This window comes from Lagenorhynchus albirostris, chromosome 3, assembly GCF_949774975.1.
Source record: "Lagenorhynchus albirostris chromosome 3, mLagAlb1.1, whole genome shotgun sequence".
NCBI lineage: Eukaryota > Metazoa > Chordata > Mammalia > Artiodactyla > Delphinidae > Lagenorhynchus > Lagenorhynchus albirostris.
In genome coordinates, this window is record NC_083097.1 from 8,921,931 (window position 1) to 8,936,037 (window position 14,107).

The window sequence follows — 14,107 nt, forward strand, 5'->3', positions numbered from 1 at the left end:
CGTGTCGGACACCCCGGTCTGTGTGGGATGTAAATGCGGAAGCTTCTGCTGGGCCTGGTCCCTGGGTAGTCTAGATAATTGCCCTACTTCACACATTGCTCTGCCAGTGGAAATATGACTAATGGGACTTGAAATCCTGAATGATTTTTAACTGTGTATTCAGCTGAGATTGGACCAAGATTAATTGAACAGCAATCCCTGGTTAATTTCTATTTTACTACCAAGCTGAAACTTACGAACATTTCATCAAGTTGAGCTGAAGTTTAACTTTGCAATGTTAAGAGGGGGCAGTGGCTGGTAGGAGGAGATTAAGGAAGTGACCAGTGTAAGGGAGACCGTGAGGGTGTAGGAGATGCAGCCTCTGTCCTGCAGAAAGACAGAACCGATGGGAGATATATATTAAGAGATTTATTTTAGGGAATTGGCTCACGTGATTTGGGGGGTTGGTAAGCCTGGAATCTGTAGGACAGGCCAGTGGGCTGGAGACCTGGGCAGGAGTGGATGCTGCAGTCTTCAGGCTGAATTCTTTCTTCTCCAGGAAACTTCAACTTTTGCTCCTGAGACCTTGGACGAGGCTCACCACATTTGGGGTGGTAATCTGGACTTAAAAGTCAACCAGTTGTGGATGCTAACCGCGCCTACAAAACAGCTTCACAGCGCATCTAGATTAGTGTTGGATTAAGTCCCTGAGTACTTGACCCTGGCCCTGTTGACACAGAAAAGTGTCACAGAGGAAGAGCCCCCCAGCACGGTGGTGGGAAGTGCAGGCAGCTGAGGGTCAGGACCCAGGTCTGAGCACTTCTCTCTTACCAGCTTCGAGGTCTCCAGCAGTGCCCTCAGCCACTGGGACCACCATCTATTCTGTAACAAACGTTTATTAAATGCATGCCTCCTACCAGCCAGAACTATATGTGTTAAGGAAGCAAAAATGACTAAGTTTTTGCTTAAACTGCCTCTGTCCTGGAGAACGCCCACGACCCACGACCAACTAACCACCAGCACGAAAAGTGAAGGACCACACGTTTCCTAAGATAAGAACCATAATCGTCCCCACAAGAGCTCTTGGAGGAAAAAGGGAGATGATAAATAAATAGGACACTGAATGCTTTGCCCGTGAGTTACTGTTAGTATTTTTAGAACATTCTAGTATCATCTGCCAAGTGTTACAAAGCACCTTTCTGGTCTGATTGTGCCTCCATTGCTGGAAAGCCATGAAATCTTATTTCTATAAAAAAATTCCACGATTTAGGTGCTGAGTTTAGGGGGTTTTATTTAGGAAAGATAAACCATTAAGTGGAACACTTAAAGGTCGGTTGTGGGGCTTCCCTGGTGGCGCAGTGGTTGGGAGTCCACCTGCCGATGCAGGGGACACGGGTTCGTGCCCCGGTCCGGGAAGATCCCACATGCCGCGGAGCGGCTGGGCCCGTGAGCCACGGCCGCTGCGCCTGCGCGTCCGGAGCCCGTGCTCCGCAACGGGAGAGGCCACAGCAATGAGAGGCCCGCGTACCGCAAAAACAAAAGGTCGGTTGTGTTACAATAGTAAACGCAAGAGGTGACGGTCAGGTGTGGGTTCATCCAGGTGGCCCAGCTCCAGGGTAGGGTCTGTTAGAAGGTTTTGGAAGTTTCGCCTTTGATCCATTTCACTGTCTTTTCGTTTTCTGCCTGTGGAAGGGAGGTCTTATTGCATCCACCCATTCCTGTTTCTACTTTGCGGTTTTCAGGGGCAGATGTCCACGCCAGGGACCCTCACCGCGGAATGTCGTCCCAGGAGTGGGCTACTTACACGGGACGGTTTGAAGCGGTCCACGTCATCCAGAGGCTGCTGGAGCGACCCTGCCCAGAGCAGTTCGGGGAAAAGTACAAGCCAGAGCTGCCGCTGGCCCCCGAGGCGGGTCCGAAGCCTGCGGGCTCCAAGAACTGCTTGCAGAGGCTCACCGCGTTTGTGCGGTCCATGCTTACCTCCCGCTTGCGCCAAGGCCTGGAGGATGGGGGCGTCCTGGACCACATGGTCAAGATGACCACGAGCCTCTACAGCCCCGCCGTGGCCGTCGTCTGCCAGACCATGTGCCCCGAGAACCCCCCCTGTGTGGGGAAAAGGCGGCTGGCGGTGCAGGAAATCCTGGCGGCACGGGGGCAACCGGACACGCAAGCCCAAGAGAGGGACAAAGCGCAAGGCGCCGAGCAGCGATTCCGGACCTCCCAGACCGCGGGGGTCTCCAGAGAGGGGGCCCCCAGAGCCAGCTCCACGTCTTCTTCCCAGCTGCCAGCTGCCCCGCGGAAGGCCAGCCTCCTGTCCCTGCAGCTGCTGCGGCGGAGCAGCGTGCGGCCGGGCGTGGTCATCCCCAAGGTGCGCATCAGCAAGGCCCCCGCGCCCGCCTTCCAGCCCGAGCGGGCCGCGAAGGGCAGCACCAAGGACAGCACCCACCTGCAGCTCCCCAAGTGGCGGTACAAGGAGGCCAAGGAGGAAAGAAGGAAGGCGGAAGAGGCAGAGAAGCAGCGGCTGGCCACGGCGCACAAGGAGAAGCGGGCACCGTCCTGGAGGAAAAGGACGTGACGGGGTGGGTGGGTGCGGGTGTCTGGGGCGGGGGGGGGGCGACGGGGAGAAGGACGCAGAACCTCCGCCCGGCCCTTGCCTTTTACGCACCACACGTCCCCGTGCCCGCAGGCTCCTTCGGCCCGAGAAAGCGTTTGTGTTTGTTCAGGCTGCACCCAAGAGTGAATTGGGCATAGCACGAATCGATTTGCCTAAAACCAGTTCCCCTAGCAGTCAGTACACTTAGTGGGCGTTTTACCTAAAAGTTTATCTTTAGAACCTCAGTTAAGAAATTTTTAAGACCAGTTTGTCAGAAGGGCGTTTTCTGTATAATTCTGTGTTTTTAATCACAGTCAGATGTGCAGCACTTTACCAGCCCCATGCAAAGATGGGGCTCTTTGTACTTAGGATGGTTTTAATGCATTTGTCTGAAGACCCTTTGTTTAAAGTACCGTTTCTAGCAATGATTACTTGTGATATCTCTATGATTTCACACAGAATTTGTGGCATTCTCCCCCCTTTTGCTGTTTGTTTGGGTCTTTGCCTTTCCATCTGATGTAGGTGCCCATGAGCACTGCACGTTCTTAATTGGATTAAGTGATGCAGAATATTTCTTTCCATTTGATGGAGACATTTACAGCAAAATGATCAAGTAAGATAGAGGAATCAGATTTCCTTGTATCTTACTTTTTAAGCTCTCTTGTCCATCCAGTGCTAAAAAATGATGAAAACCCAGTTGTCAAAGTATGAGACTGCGTAGAGAAGCACGTATTTATTGCTAGGACTAAACTCATTTTAAGCAACGGATTTTCGATAAACTGTATACAAAGTCTTGAACATATTGAAAAATAGATATTGACATAAGAAAAAAGTATTTAAGAAAATAGGGGCAAATCTAATAAATTATTATTAGAAATACAAAAGTAAGGTATGTGCTCTTAGATAAATTGAAATCAGATATCCTTAAAATGTAAAAAAGATGCAACAAGCTTAAGGAACCCAGTGTTCTGCAGACTGCTGAAATGGGGGCAGGCGTAAATTTTTTAGAGAAACAGGGATTACAATCGAATACTTAAGCAAACATGTTTTAGGCAAATTTGCCTGGAGTGAGCTGGGTTGCTTCCTCCTCCTGACTCAATTCCAAGGAATCCCTGGTGTGGAATTACTTTCATTTTTCCTTTGATGACTGCCCCTGATCTTCACTTTACCCTTATGCCGACTTTGTAGAATTTCCAAGATGTTGGGACTTCGGCAGAGCATGTATGTGATTTGCCCCGGGCCCTGAGCTCTCCGAGGGAGTTATCTCCAAAGCACTGAGAAATTCTAATGAATCTCTGGCCATCTGGGTTGCAGAGTCTCTCTCACATATGCACTACCAACAGCACTTTATTTAAATATTATTCTGCTCAGAAGCCATAGATTTAAAATATTACAGACCAGTTTGGAAGCTCTTTATTATAACTCTAGATTCGCAGGGGAAGTCGTGCTCCCTGGCTATGCGGTAATGAGCACGTGTCTGTCTCATTATGTGGGTGGGGTAGCGCCACTCTCCCCCTTCTGCCCCATCCTTCAGAGTTGAGCATCTCACACTCACCTTCCCCCAAATCTCAATAAACAGACCATCAGGCTGCACCCAGACTGGTGGGAGACAGGCGTGACGATAATACAGCTCTTAAAGTCAGATTTTAGTGGGTTCCTCCCTCATCCCAGAAGGGCACAAGAAGAAAGGCACAGAGGTCTGGACCCACTTTGAGCATCACTGATGTAGTTGGCTGTTGGATCACTTTCGTGTCTAAGAGTTGAGGTTGGCCAAGTCCCCTTGGATGAGATGAAAGCTGGTCCCCGACGTGGAGAGAAACACCCGTTTCCCTGACAGTCCAATCCATATCCTTTGAGATCATTTTCGTGTTTATGTATTTTCGTTGCTTTGAATGGTTAGCTGCATTTTTCTCACCAAGGAGTCAGCCCTCCTCCCTCCCCTCCAGTGTCGGTCAGGGATGCGGCACTGATGAGCAGTGTCCCCCCCAGCTCCGTCACCACATACATTCCCTGCTGACCCCTTTGCCTCCTTTTTTCCTTATTTGCTTTTTCTTTGTTTTGCCTGTTTTCTGCTCCAGATTTAGCTAAATGCCTTGATCATCCCTGGCACCACTACTCTGAGATCTAAAAAGGGCGGAAAAGCAAGGCAATGCTGAGAGATCAACAGTGCCCTGTGGAATTATCATGTCGTGCCCTCCCAACACCCAGGAGTGAATGAACGGCAGATTCCGCCCCTGCTTCTGTGCAGAATGTTGGCACAATTCCCCCATCTCCACCGCGCACCTTCCCCCTTTTTTTCTTTAGGGAGGGAGACTTGGTTTGCCCTCCTGGCGGGTGACAGCACCGCCCTGCTGTAGATCCCGTGTCTGCTTGCACTCCTGATGTCTGTTAACTGTAAATAGTGAATTTCAACTTGACAGGTACCCTCTCAGGGATTTATATATAAATACAGTTAGGGGAAGAGTTGAAGTATATTTTAATACTTTTTAATATCTGAGTGAGTTATGATTAAACTAGATGGAAGAAGTATTTCTAAGACAATGTCAGTTTTGCTGTTTTCTGGGGAGATGCCTGGGAATCACCCCTCGTGTTGAGATTTCTTGATTATTAGAAACTCGGGACTCTGGCAGCTGAAACGGCTTTGGAGTGGATGTGAAGTCACTTCAGTGTCTCTCAGTTGCCTCTTGTGGATGTGAACCCTTGTATTAAAAAAAAAAAATTGCAGCCTTTATGTACGTAGAGATGGCTGTGACAACACAGATGGACCGTTCATCGCTTTTACCTCTACAATTGTTTCCTCCCCATCTGATCCAGGGGTGTGTGGTGTGACAGTGACAGTGTTTTCTATCTGCTTATGTGAATCGTGTTCTACAGTCAGTCGAGCGCCAAGCTCACCGCTGGGAGTGGGGAGGGAAAAGCTGGAATGACCGCGTCATTCAGAGACCTTGCATGTCTTCGGCTACCTTTGAGAAATGCAACACGTGACATTGCGGACCTTCGTGACTTTTTCTGCAGCACCTCCCCACGAGCTCCTGGCGGCACTAGATGCCTCAGAAATAGGATTGGAAATTGCAGTAGTTCGTCATCTCAACTTCAGGCACCCCTGCTACTCACTCATTCTGCAGTGGAGGATGTGATGTCAGTTGGAAAGTGGGATTTGTGGATGCAGCGTGGCCGGTCCAGGCTGCCTCTGTCTGCTTCCTTCCGTGCTGTGGACGACCGGGTCTCTGGAAGTCCGCTGAGTGGAGATGAGGCTGTGAAACAATCCCGTGAGGGGGGCCACACCCCAATCCTGAAGTGGATGCAAAGCCTGCTGTCTCCAGGGAAGAATCATGGGTACCGAGTTATTATGAAGTAAAGCACCCCCGAGGGGCCAATAAATGAGCTAAGACTAAGAAGTAGGGACGATTTGACTCTTGCGGCCTCTGGCAGGATCACAGGATTCCCCCCTTATCCACGCTGCATTAAGACGGAAGACTGTCTTTTCATCATTCACTTGAGCTCCGCTAAAGGAGTTCTAGCCCTGACGGATGTCAGGTGCAGTGCTTACCCCCGGGTTCACTTGGAGACCTGTGCTCGCTCAGTTCCCATCCTGATACAATGCAGGTGTTCCCTGCAGTGCTAAGATTTATCAGGAACTGTTGTAAGCTGCTAGTCGCAATCTATCTTTTATAGGATGAAGTGCTGACACACTTTTTCTTTTTCACAGTATTTGGGGAAATCCTAACGCGCCACCCAAGTGTTCCCTTGCGAGCCTTTTCGTCCCACGTGGGTGACTGTTTGGATTCTGCATTTGGCTGTGGGTGCCGGCTCACAGGATCCCTCAGGGCCCTGGTCTGCATCTGGTCCTCGGTTTCCTCGGCGGCAGGCTCACGCTGGGCCCCTTTCAGCTGGGCCTGCAGGACAGTGGTCTTCTAGGGAAGGAATGGCAGAAGACCCATCATGACGGATCCTTTATAAAACAAAGTCCCCTTTGCGAAAACAGCTGGCATTGGGTACGTAATCATGGCAGCGGGAGGGAGGGCTGTTGCCATGAAGAACTTACAACAAAACAGCTCTTCCTGAAGACGCTGGTTGCTCTCCTCTCCATGCATTTAGACTTTGTTTCAAACGTCCGTGTAACTCCTGAATCAGCTACTCACGGCTGTGCCCTTGAATTCACGTGTTTCTTCGTTAACATTTAAAATAAGAGGCTAAAACAATTCCTCTGGAGGTTTTTCGTTTTATTTTAAAGAAATGGAAAAAAACAAAAAACCACCACTGCCTGGTTTGATTTAGCTCATTTCTGAGGGACTCAGTTGAATGCCAGGGCTGCGTGCAAAACTCTCCTTACCCTGACCCAGCCTGAAATAAGGCTCATGTGAAAGGCACAGCCCTGCAGTGCTCTGATGGCCTCAGCTGCAGGTGGAGGTGTGTGATGTGATGTGAGTGTGCACACACACACACACACAGGAAGGAGTCCGGGTTTTGTGCTCACAGAGGGGACTGCCGTTGTGGCTCCCAGGTAATGTCTGGTGTGACCTGATTCGATGGCATGTAGTGGAGGATGGGACAGCCCAAGACCCCCACTGGGAGCCCTCCAGTGTGTCCCCTGTGGCACAGAACGCAGCCAGTGTGTCATAACTCAGGTCTTCTTGTCGAAAGGTGGTGTTGGCCTGGGCGGCTCATGTGGGAGCTCCTGGGCGAGGTTGTGTAGCCGGGCCTGGGCCATCGCTCTGCTTTTAGCTGCGTCCTTGGCATGGAGGGGCAGAATCCAGAGGGGGTGCTTGGGGAGCTCCACCAGGCATTCACCCCATGGCACCAGGCTAGCCACAGAATCAGCATCTTACCCTGCGGAGGCACTGAGATGTTCCCAAGTCTGCCCGAGTATCAGTACTCTAATTAATCAACACTAACACAGTTTGGTTTTTGAGAGAATCATTTCATCATAATGGGACACCTTTATATTGTTTTTGAAGAAAATGAAGACGAGAAATAAAATGAAGCTAGCGGTTGCAGGCACGGCAGTGGCCTGTGTTGGTTTGATGCTTTATGAAATTTTGGGAGGTCGCATTGAAGCACTTTAACACCAGTTTTTGAGCAGAAGTTCTAGAAGCTGGTTTAGAACCTCACAGCTCTGTCAAACAGAATGAAAACCAGAAAAGGATGCTATAAACCTGGCCATGTTACCAGCAGCCCTGTGAGCCTCTCGGCCATCCTAAGGAATTTGAATAATAGACCCCATTCAAACAAACAGGCAAAGCTAATCTCATTGGAATTCTCTTCATTCAAATCCTTGTTCTGACTCACATGTATTGGGTGTCTGAGAATGTGTGTTTTTAACAAGGGTGACTTAAGAACTGTATGGACTCTGCGCAGGTGCCTGGTTTCAGGTTATGTCATGTTGGTATAAGCTTTGTTTTCTGAATGTAAAACTATTTTCATTGTCATTTCTAAAAATCCCGTAGATTTCCGGATATTGTAAAAATGTTGAATAAGGATATAGTTGTGTAAATTTCATAGTGTTTTATTTTGAGGTGAGAGTTTTGTTACAGTTTATAAAAGATATTTTTCTATTTAGACCTCAGGGCTATTTGGGGATCTACAAATAAATGTGACCCCAGCAGTTTCAATTCTTGATACCCAAAAGGTTAATAATCATCTTTAAGTTGAATAGGATATATTATTCAGCAGAAGGAATGTGTCTTTCCCTTTTAGCTTCTCTTTTAACAAACTCTGTATCTAAAGTTTAAAACATAGCAAAAAGGATATGGGTCATGTAAAAATGTGGGGAAGTTTTGGCTACGGAATTTAAAATCACTTGTGAAATAAAGTCTTATGGTACAACGGTGTGATACTTGGATAAACCTAAGTGTGTGTAAATTAGAAAATGATACAATGATACCGGTGTTTTTAATGTTACTTATTTTGATCGAAATAGATGTGCACTTCCTTCATCTGACACACTTTTCTTTTTCACATTTCAAAAGTAAGACTTTTAAATTCATGAGCTATCTGTGAATACCTCTGCACGTGTTAAAATAATCTCTTTACATTCTGCCTCTTCTCAGAAGTACCCACTGGTAGGGAGGCATCCTTCAGCTGTGTTTCTGTAGATTTATTTACCTGTGTATATAGAAACAAGTTTAGTTTTGTTATTTATTTATTATTATTATATATATTATATAATATGTTATATAATATAGTTATATACTATATACATTTATAATATAGTTTTTTTGTTCATTTAGTTTATTTTTTATTAGTTGGTTTACAATGTTGTATTAGTTTCAGGTGTACAGCAAAGTGATTCAGATATAGATATACTTTTTCAGTATAAAGTATATATATATATATATATATATATATATATATACTTTTTCAGATTCTTTTCCATTATAGGTTATTACAAGATAACTGAGTACAGTTCCCTGTGCTAAACAGTAGGTCCTTGTTGTTCATCTGTTTTATATGTAGTAGTGTGTATCCGTTAATCCCAAGCTCCTAATTTCTCCCTCTGCCCCTTCCCCTTTAGTAACCGTAAGTTTGTCTTCCATGTCTGTGGGTCCATTTCTGTTCTGTAAATAAGTTCATTTGTATCATTTTTTTTAGGTTCCGCATATAAGTGATATCATGCTATTTGTCTTTTCTCTGTTTGACATAGAAATATATTTTTAATGTTTTCTCCCCTTCGTGTGATGAAATATATTTTTAATGTTTTCTCCCCTTCGTGTGATGAAATATATTTTTAATGTTTTCTCCCCTTCGTGTGATGTACAGTGTGGTATATACAGCTTCACCCAGTGTTCTTGTGGATTGCTGTGTAGTGTTCCTCTGGAGAGCTGCACTGTGGTACATTTAACCATGACCTCATGATGGACTGTTACAGTCTTTTCAGTTCTTACCACTTGTAAGTAATGAAGAGCCTTCATCTGACTTACCTATTTGTATACACAAGTGAATGTTTCTCTAAGACAAGCGTGTAGAAGTGGGACTTGCCGGTAGAAGGGAAGATGAGTTTTATTTCAGTAGTCACTGCTGTGTTGCCCTTTTCAAAGCCTGCTGAATATTCACCTGTCGACAATGGACAAAAGAGGCCCCTTTCCCCCTGGAGCGCACTTGCTGCTTGCCAGTCTGATGGTTAAGAAATTGTATCTCGTTTTAATTGCCTGAGTTACTGGTGAAGTAGAGTATCTTTTCATGTGTCTTTTTATTTCTTGTTTTAAAAATTTGTTATATATATCTGTTTCTCATTTTAAAAAAAATTACCCTTTGGTGTCATTTTTGCTGATTTATAGGAGTTTGCTATAAATTTTGAGTCAGTTCTTTGACACATCCTGCATTTTTTTCTCCCATTTTATCACTTATTTTTAAGGTATTGTGTGTAAGTCTTAAATTTTGATTTAGTCAAACTTGCCAAACTTTTTAGTTTATATTTGCATTTCTTATTTAAGAAGGCCTTTCCTACACCAAATCAACATTTTTCTTCTATAGTTTTATCTAATGATTTGTAGCTACTTTTTAAAAAGACATTCATACACGATTCATCTTTTCAGTAATTTTTGATGGGACTGAAGACAAACAGCTATTTATTTGGGAAGTTCTATTCAGCATTTGAAAAATCTGCAGTCTGACACGTTAAAAACCATAATTTTAGTCATTAAATTCTACTCATCCAGAATCATAATTATTAAGGACCTACATAGGATGTCAAATTTTAAATAAGGTTTTGTTCTAGGCCAAGATTATTATTGGAGATTATTTGTATTTATTGTTGTGAAAGACAAATAATGTGAAGGTAATATACAAGGAACTGTCCTTATTAGAAAATCTGAGAACTAGGGACGTCCCTGTCGGTCCAGTGGTTAGGACTCCGCGCTTCCACAGCAGGGGGCCCAGGTTCGATCCCTGGTCGGGGAGCTATGATCCTGTAGTCCAAGGGGTATGGCCAAAAAAAGAAAGAAAATCTGAGAACTGACATGAAAAGTGAGGGAGGTGGTCTTTATTCCCCCGACTGGACCTGCGTCGAGCACCCTGAGGCTCCGAGGAGCACAGATGGACGGATGCTCTTCCCGTCCGGCGGCCCGGCCCCAAGAGCAGTGCGTCTGTGCTGTGCAGTCGTGCAGTCAAGAGCGTTGCCCCTTGAGGACCTCGAGGGCTTCTGCAAGCAGCCCTTCATGTGGTCACTGGCTCCCAACAGGTCACTCCGGCTGTCTCCCTTGATGATAACCTAGCTGGTTTCCAGCCAGGGACGTGAAAGGTGGTCCGAAAACCCGTTGTCTGCCGACAAAACCAACTTTGATGTGCAGATTGCTCAGGTAAATTGTTAGCTCAACCGCAGCTCCCAGTGCCAGGGGGCCACTGCCCCTGCAGCAGGGGCAGCCAATCACAGGCATGGGGCAGCCACCCTGCCCGCTCGACATCATCTGCCTGGTCACCCCGCCCAAGCTCATTACTGCTCTCACTCAACCCCCAAACCTAACAAGATGTTAATACATTTTCCTGGATAAGTATATAAATGACACTCAGATCCACCTTGTTATTTCAAAAGAGTGACACAAAATCAAGAAGTCAGGTAGCTGCAAGGATATGACACCAATTTCTCATGAGCTCGTAGAAGCTCTATTAGGGCCAAGAGCTGAGTGGAGAAGCTGGACCAGGAAGGCCCCTCTCTGGGCCATCAGAGACAAGAGGGTTCAGGCACATGGGTTGTGATGGGGAAGCTGTCACCCTACAGTGAGAAAGGTTACAGAATGTCCCCGCTCCCCAGCAGAGGAGTCCCTTAGCCATCCCATGGCCCCTTCACGCCCTGCCCCTGGGGGTTGGGGGACCAGCTTTTACCTTCTAACCTGAGTGATCAGGTGCAGACTCCATGTCCTTCCTGACCAAACTCCATTGGAATGGGCCTCCCTTGGTTGAAGTGCCTGATGCCCTCTGTAGGGTGAAAGGTCATAGGTTGGGGGTCGAAAAAGCCACCCCTGCCTGCCTTCCCTCCCACTGCTGTGCAGGCGCTGGGCCCGTCCTGAGCCCCAGCCTGTGGTTCTCTAACTCTACACATTCCTAGTCCTGGACTCTAGGTGACTCCAGGTGACTCTAGAGAGATTTGGGCAACCCTCGTGCTCTCCCTGAGCTGGCAGATGGCCCTCTGCGGTTGCATAAAGCAATGGTGCTTGAAGGGCCGGGGTTCCCGGGACAGGCAGCATCAGCACCACTTGGAAAATTTTCAGAAATACACCTTCTCAGGCCGAACCTCTATTAGTTTCGTGTGATTGCTGTAACAAATTACCTGGACGGCTTCAAGCAACTGACATGTATTCCCTCGCAGTTCGGGCGGCCAGACATTTGAAATCGCTGTGTCAGCAGGGCCACGCCCCTCTGAAGCCTCCAGGGGAGGGTGCTTCCTCACCTCTCCCAGCTCCTGGTGGTTGCCAGCAATCCTTGGCGTTCCTTGGCTTGTGGCAGCCTCCATCTGCCTCTGTCACCACATGGCCGGCTTCCTTCTGTGTGTCTGTGTCCACACTTCCCACTTTTTTTTGTTTGCGGTACGCGGGCCTCTCACTGCTGTGGCCTCTCCCGTTGCGGAGCACAGGCTCCGGACGCGCAGGCTCAGCGGCCATGGCTCACGGGCCCAGCCCCTTCACAGCATGTGGAATCTTCCCAGACCGAGGCACGAACCCGTGTCCCCTGCATTGGCAGGCGGACTCTCAACCACTACGCCACCAGGGAAGCCCAACACACTTCCCACTTTTTATAAGGCCACCAGTCATTGGAGTAGCACCCACCCGTCACTGGATTAGCACCCGCCCACCCTAACCGAGTATGGCCTTGTTTTAACTTAATTACATATGCAAAGACCCTGTTTCCAAATAAGGTCACATTCACAGGGACGTAGAGTAAATCCTTTTAGGGGACACAATTCCACCTACAACACCACGCCGAGCTACTGAGCCAGAGACGCTGTGAGGCTGGGAGTGCACCCCGCCTAACTCTGCACACCTGCTGGGCTCCCACCCAACACTCACGCTCGCTCCCACCTTGCTGACCACGGGGGTCATGTCATTACCATCCCTTCCCCCCACCCAGGCCCCACCCTACCCCTGAAGGCTAGAAGCCGGTTCCATCCTGGGGACCCTTCTCTGCCCCTCTGCCTGGGCCATCTCTACAGCTCATGGCTTTAAACGCCAGCTAGAGGCTGCCGACCTTCAGCTGTGCCCTTGACCACCACCTCTAGGCCTGGGGCCCACAGCCCACATTTCAAATCCAGCCACTGCCTGTTTCTGTCAATACAATTGCATTGAAACACAGCCCTGCTCACTCAATGACATATTGTCTATGGTGGTTTTCACTCTCCAGGGCACAGTGGAGTAGCTGTAACAGAGGCCGTATGCTCGCAAAGCCTAAAGTACTGACTGTCTGAACCTTTACAGAGAAAGCTTGCTGACATCTGCCTGGGCACCAGTCCCACAGGTGGTGAATGTTTCCATCTGGTGCGGAAGAGGCGCTGAAGACCTAATGTGCCCAGACAGCTCTTTTTTTTTTTTTTCTTTTTTAATAATTGAGATATAATGGACGTAAAAAATTATCTTGGTTTCAGGTGTACAACCGAATGATTTGCTGTTTGTAGGTATCGCAGAAAAATGACCACAATGTCTAGTTCACATCCATCACTACACATAGTTATAATGTTTTTCCTTGTGATGAGAATTTTTAAGATCTACTCTCCTTAGCAACTTTCAAATACGCAGCACAGGATTATTCACTAGAGTCCCCATGCTGTCCGTTACATCCCATGGCTTATTATTTTATAACGGGAAGTTTGTGGCTTTGGACCCCTTCACCTGTTTCACACCCCGCTCCACGTCTTGCCTCCGGCAACCGCCAGTCTGTTCTCTGTACATGTGAGCTGGGTTTTTTGCTCTTCATTTGTTTTCTTAGAGTCCTCATACAAGTGAGATTATACAGTATTGGTTTTTCTCTGACTTACTTCATTTAGCGTAATGGGTGGGACTCCCAGGTAAGTGAGTGGAGCTCTGAACACTGCCCCTTCCCCCGCCCCATCTCCGCACCCACCCAGTCGCTTCCTGTCGGCTCTGAAATCTCCTTGACTTTACAGAGGCCACACCCATGACCTGCCAAACCTTTTCATCCTGAGACTGAAAGTATGGTTACAGCTGGTTCCTGCACCAAAGGTACTTAGTGTCCTCCACACCAAAGCCCCTACACCCCACGGAGGCAGGACCAGAGAGAGAAGAGCCTCACTTCACTCTCCGTTTCCGCCCCGGGACAGCCTTGAGGACTGTCATCCAGGGTATCGAGGGCCTCCCCGTTTGGGCTGCGCTGCCTTCTGAGCTGCTCTCTGTGCGTCTCAGGAGGTCGTTCCTGGGGCCCGAGCTCTGTTCCTGGGATATGAGCAGGGGCTGGAGGAAGCTTGAAACACACCTGGGGCAGCCGTGCGGCCCTCACTTCATCTGCCCGGGAGTCACGGAACTGACTGGCCATCAGCTGCTTCCCACTGGCTGCAGGGGGTGATGGTAGCTGTCCTGCTACCAGATGCCT

At 47.9% G+C, this 14,107-nt stretch overlaps 1 protein-coding gene across 2 annotated transcripts in view; it reads left to right on the forward strand.

Annotated features, from left to right (window-relative positions):
- Positions 1–9,273, forward strand: part of ANKRD33B (ankyrin repeat domain 33B) — a 93,821-nt gene extending 84,548 nt beyond the window's left edge. Inside the window, exons 4-5 of one of the 2 annotated variants that reach the window (XM_060146872.1) lie at positions 1,722–2,562; positions 4,651–9,273. In XM_060146872.1, coding sequence (XP_060002855.1) covers positions 1,722–2,554 — 833 coding nt within the window. In that variant the 3' untranslated portion in view covers positions 2,555–2,562; positions 4,651–9,273. The remainder of the gene's footprint in view (positions 1–1,721; positions 2,563–4,650) is intronic. The other variant, XM_060146871.1, reaches the window with a different exon arrangement.
- Positions 9,274–14,107: the final 4,834 nt, after the last annotated feature.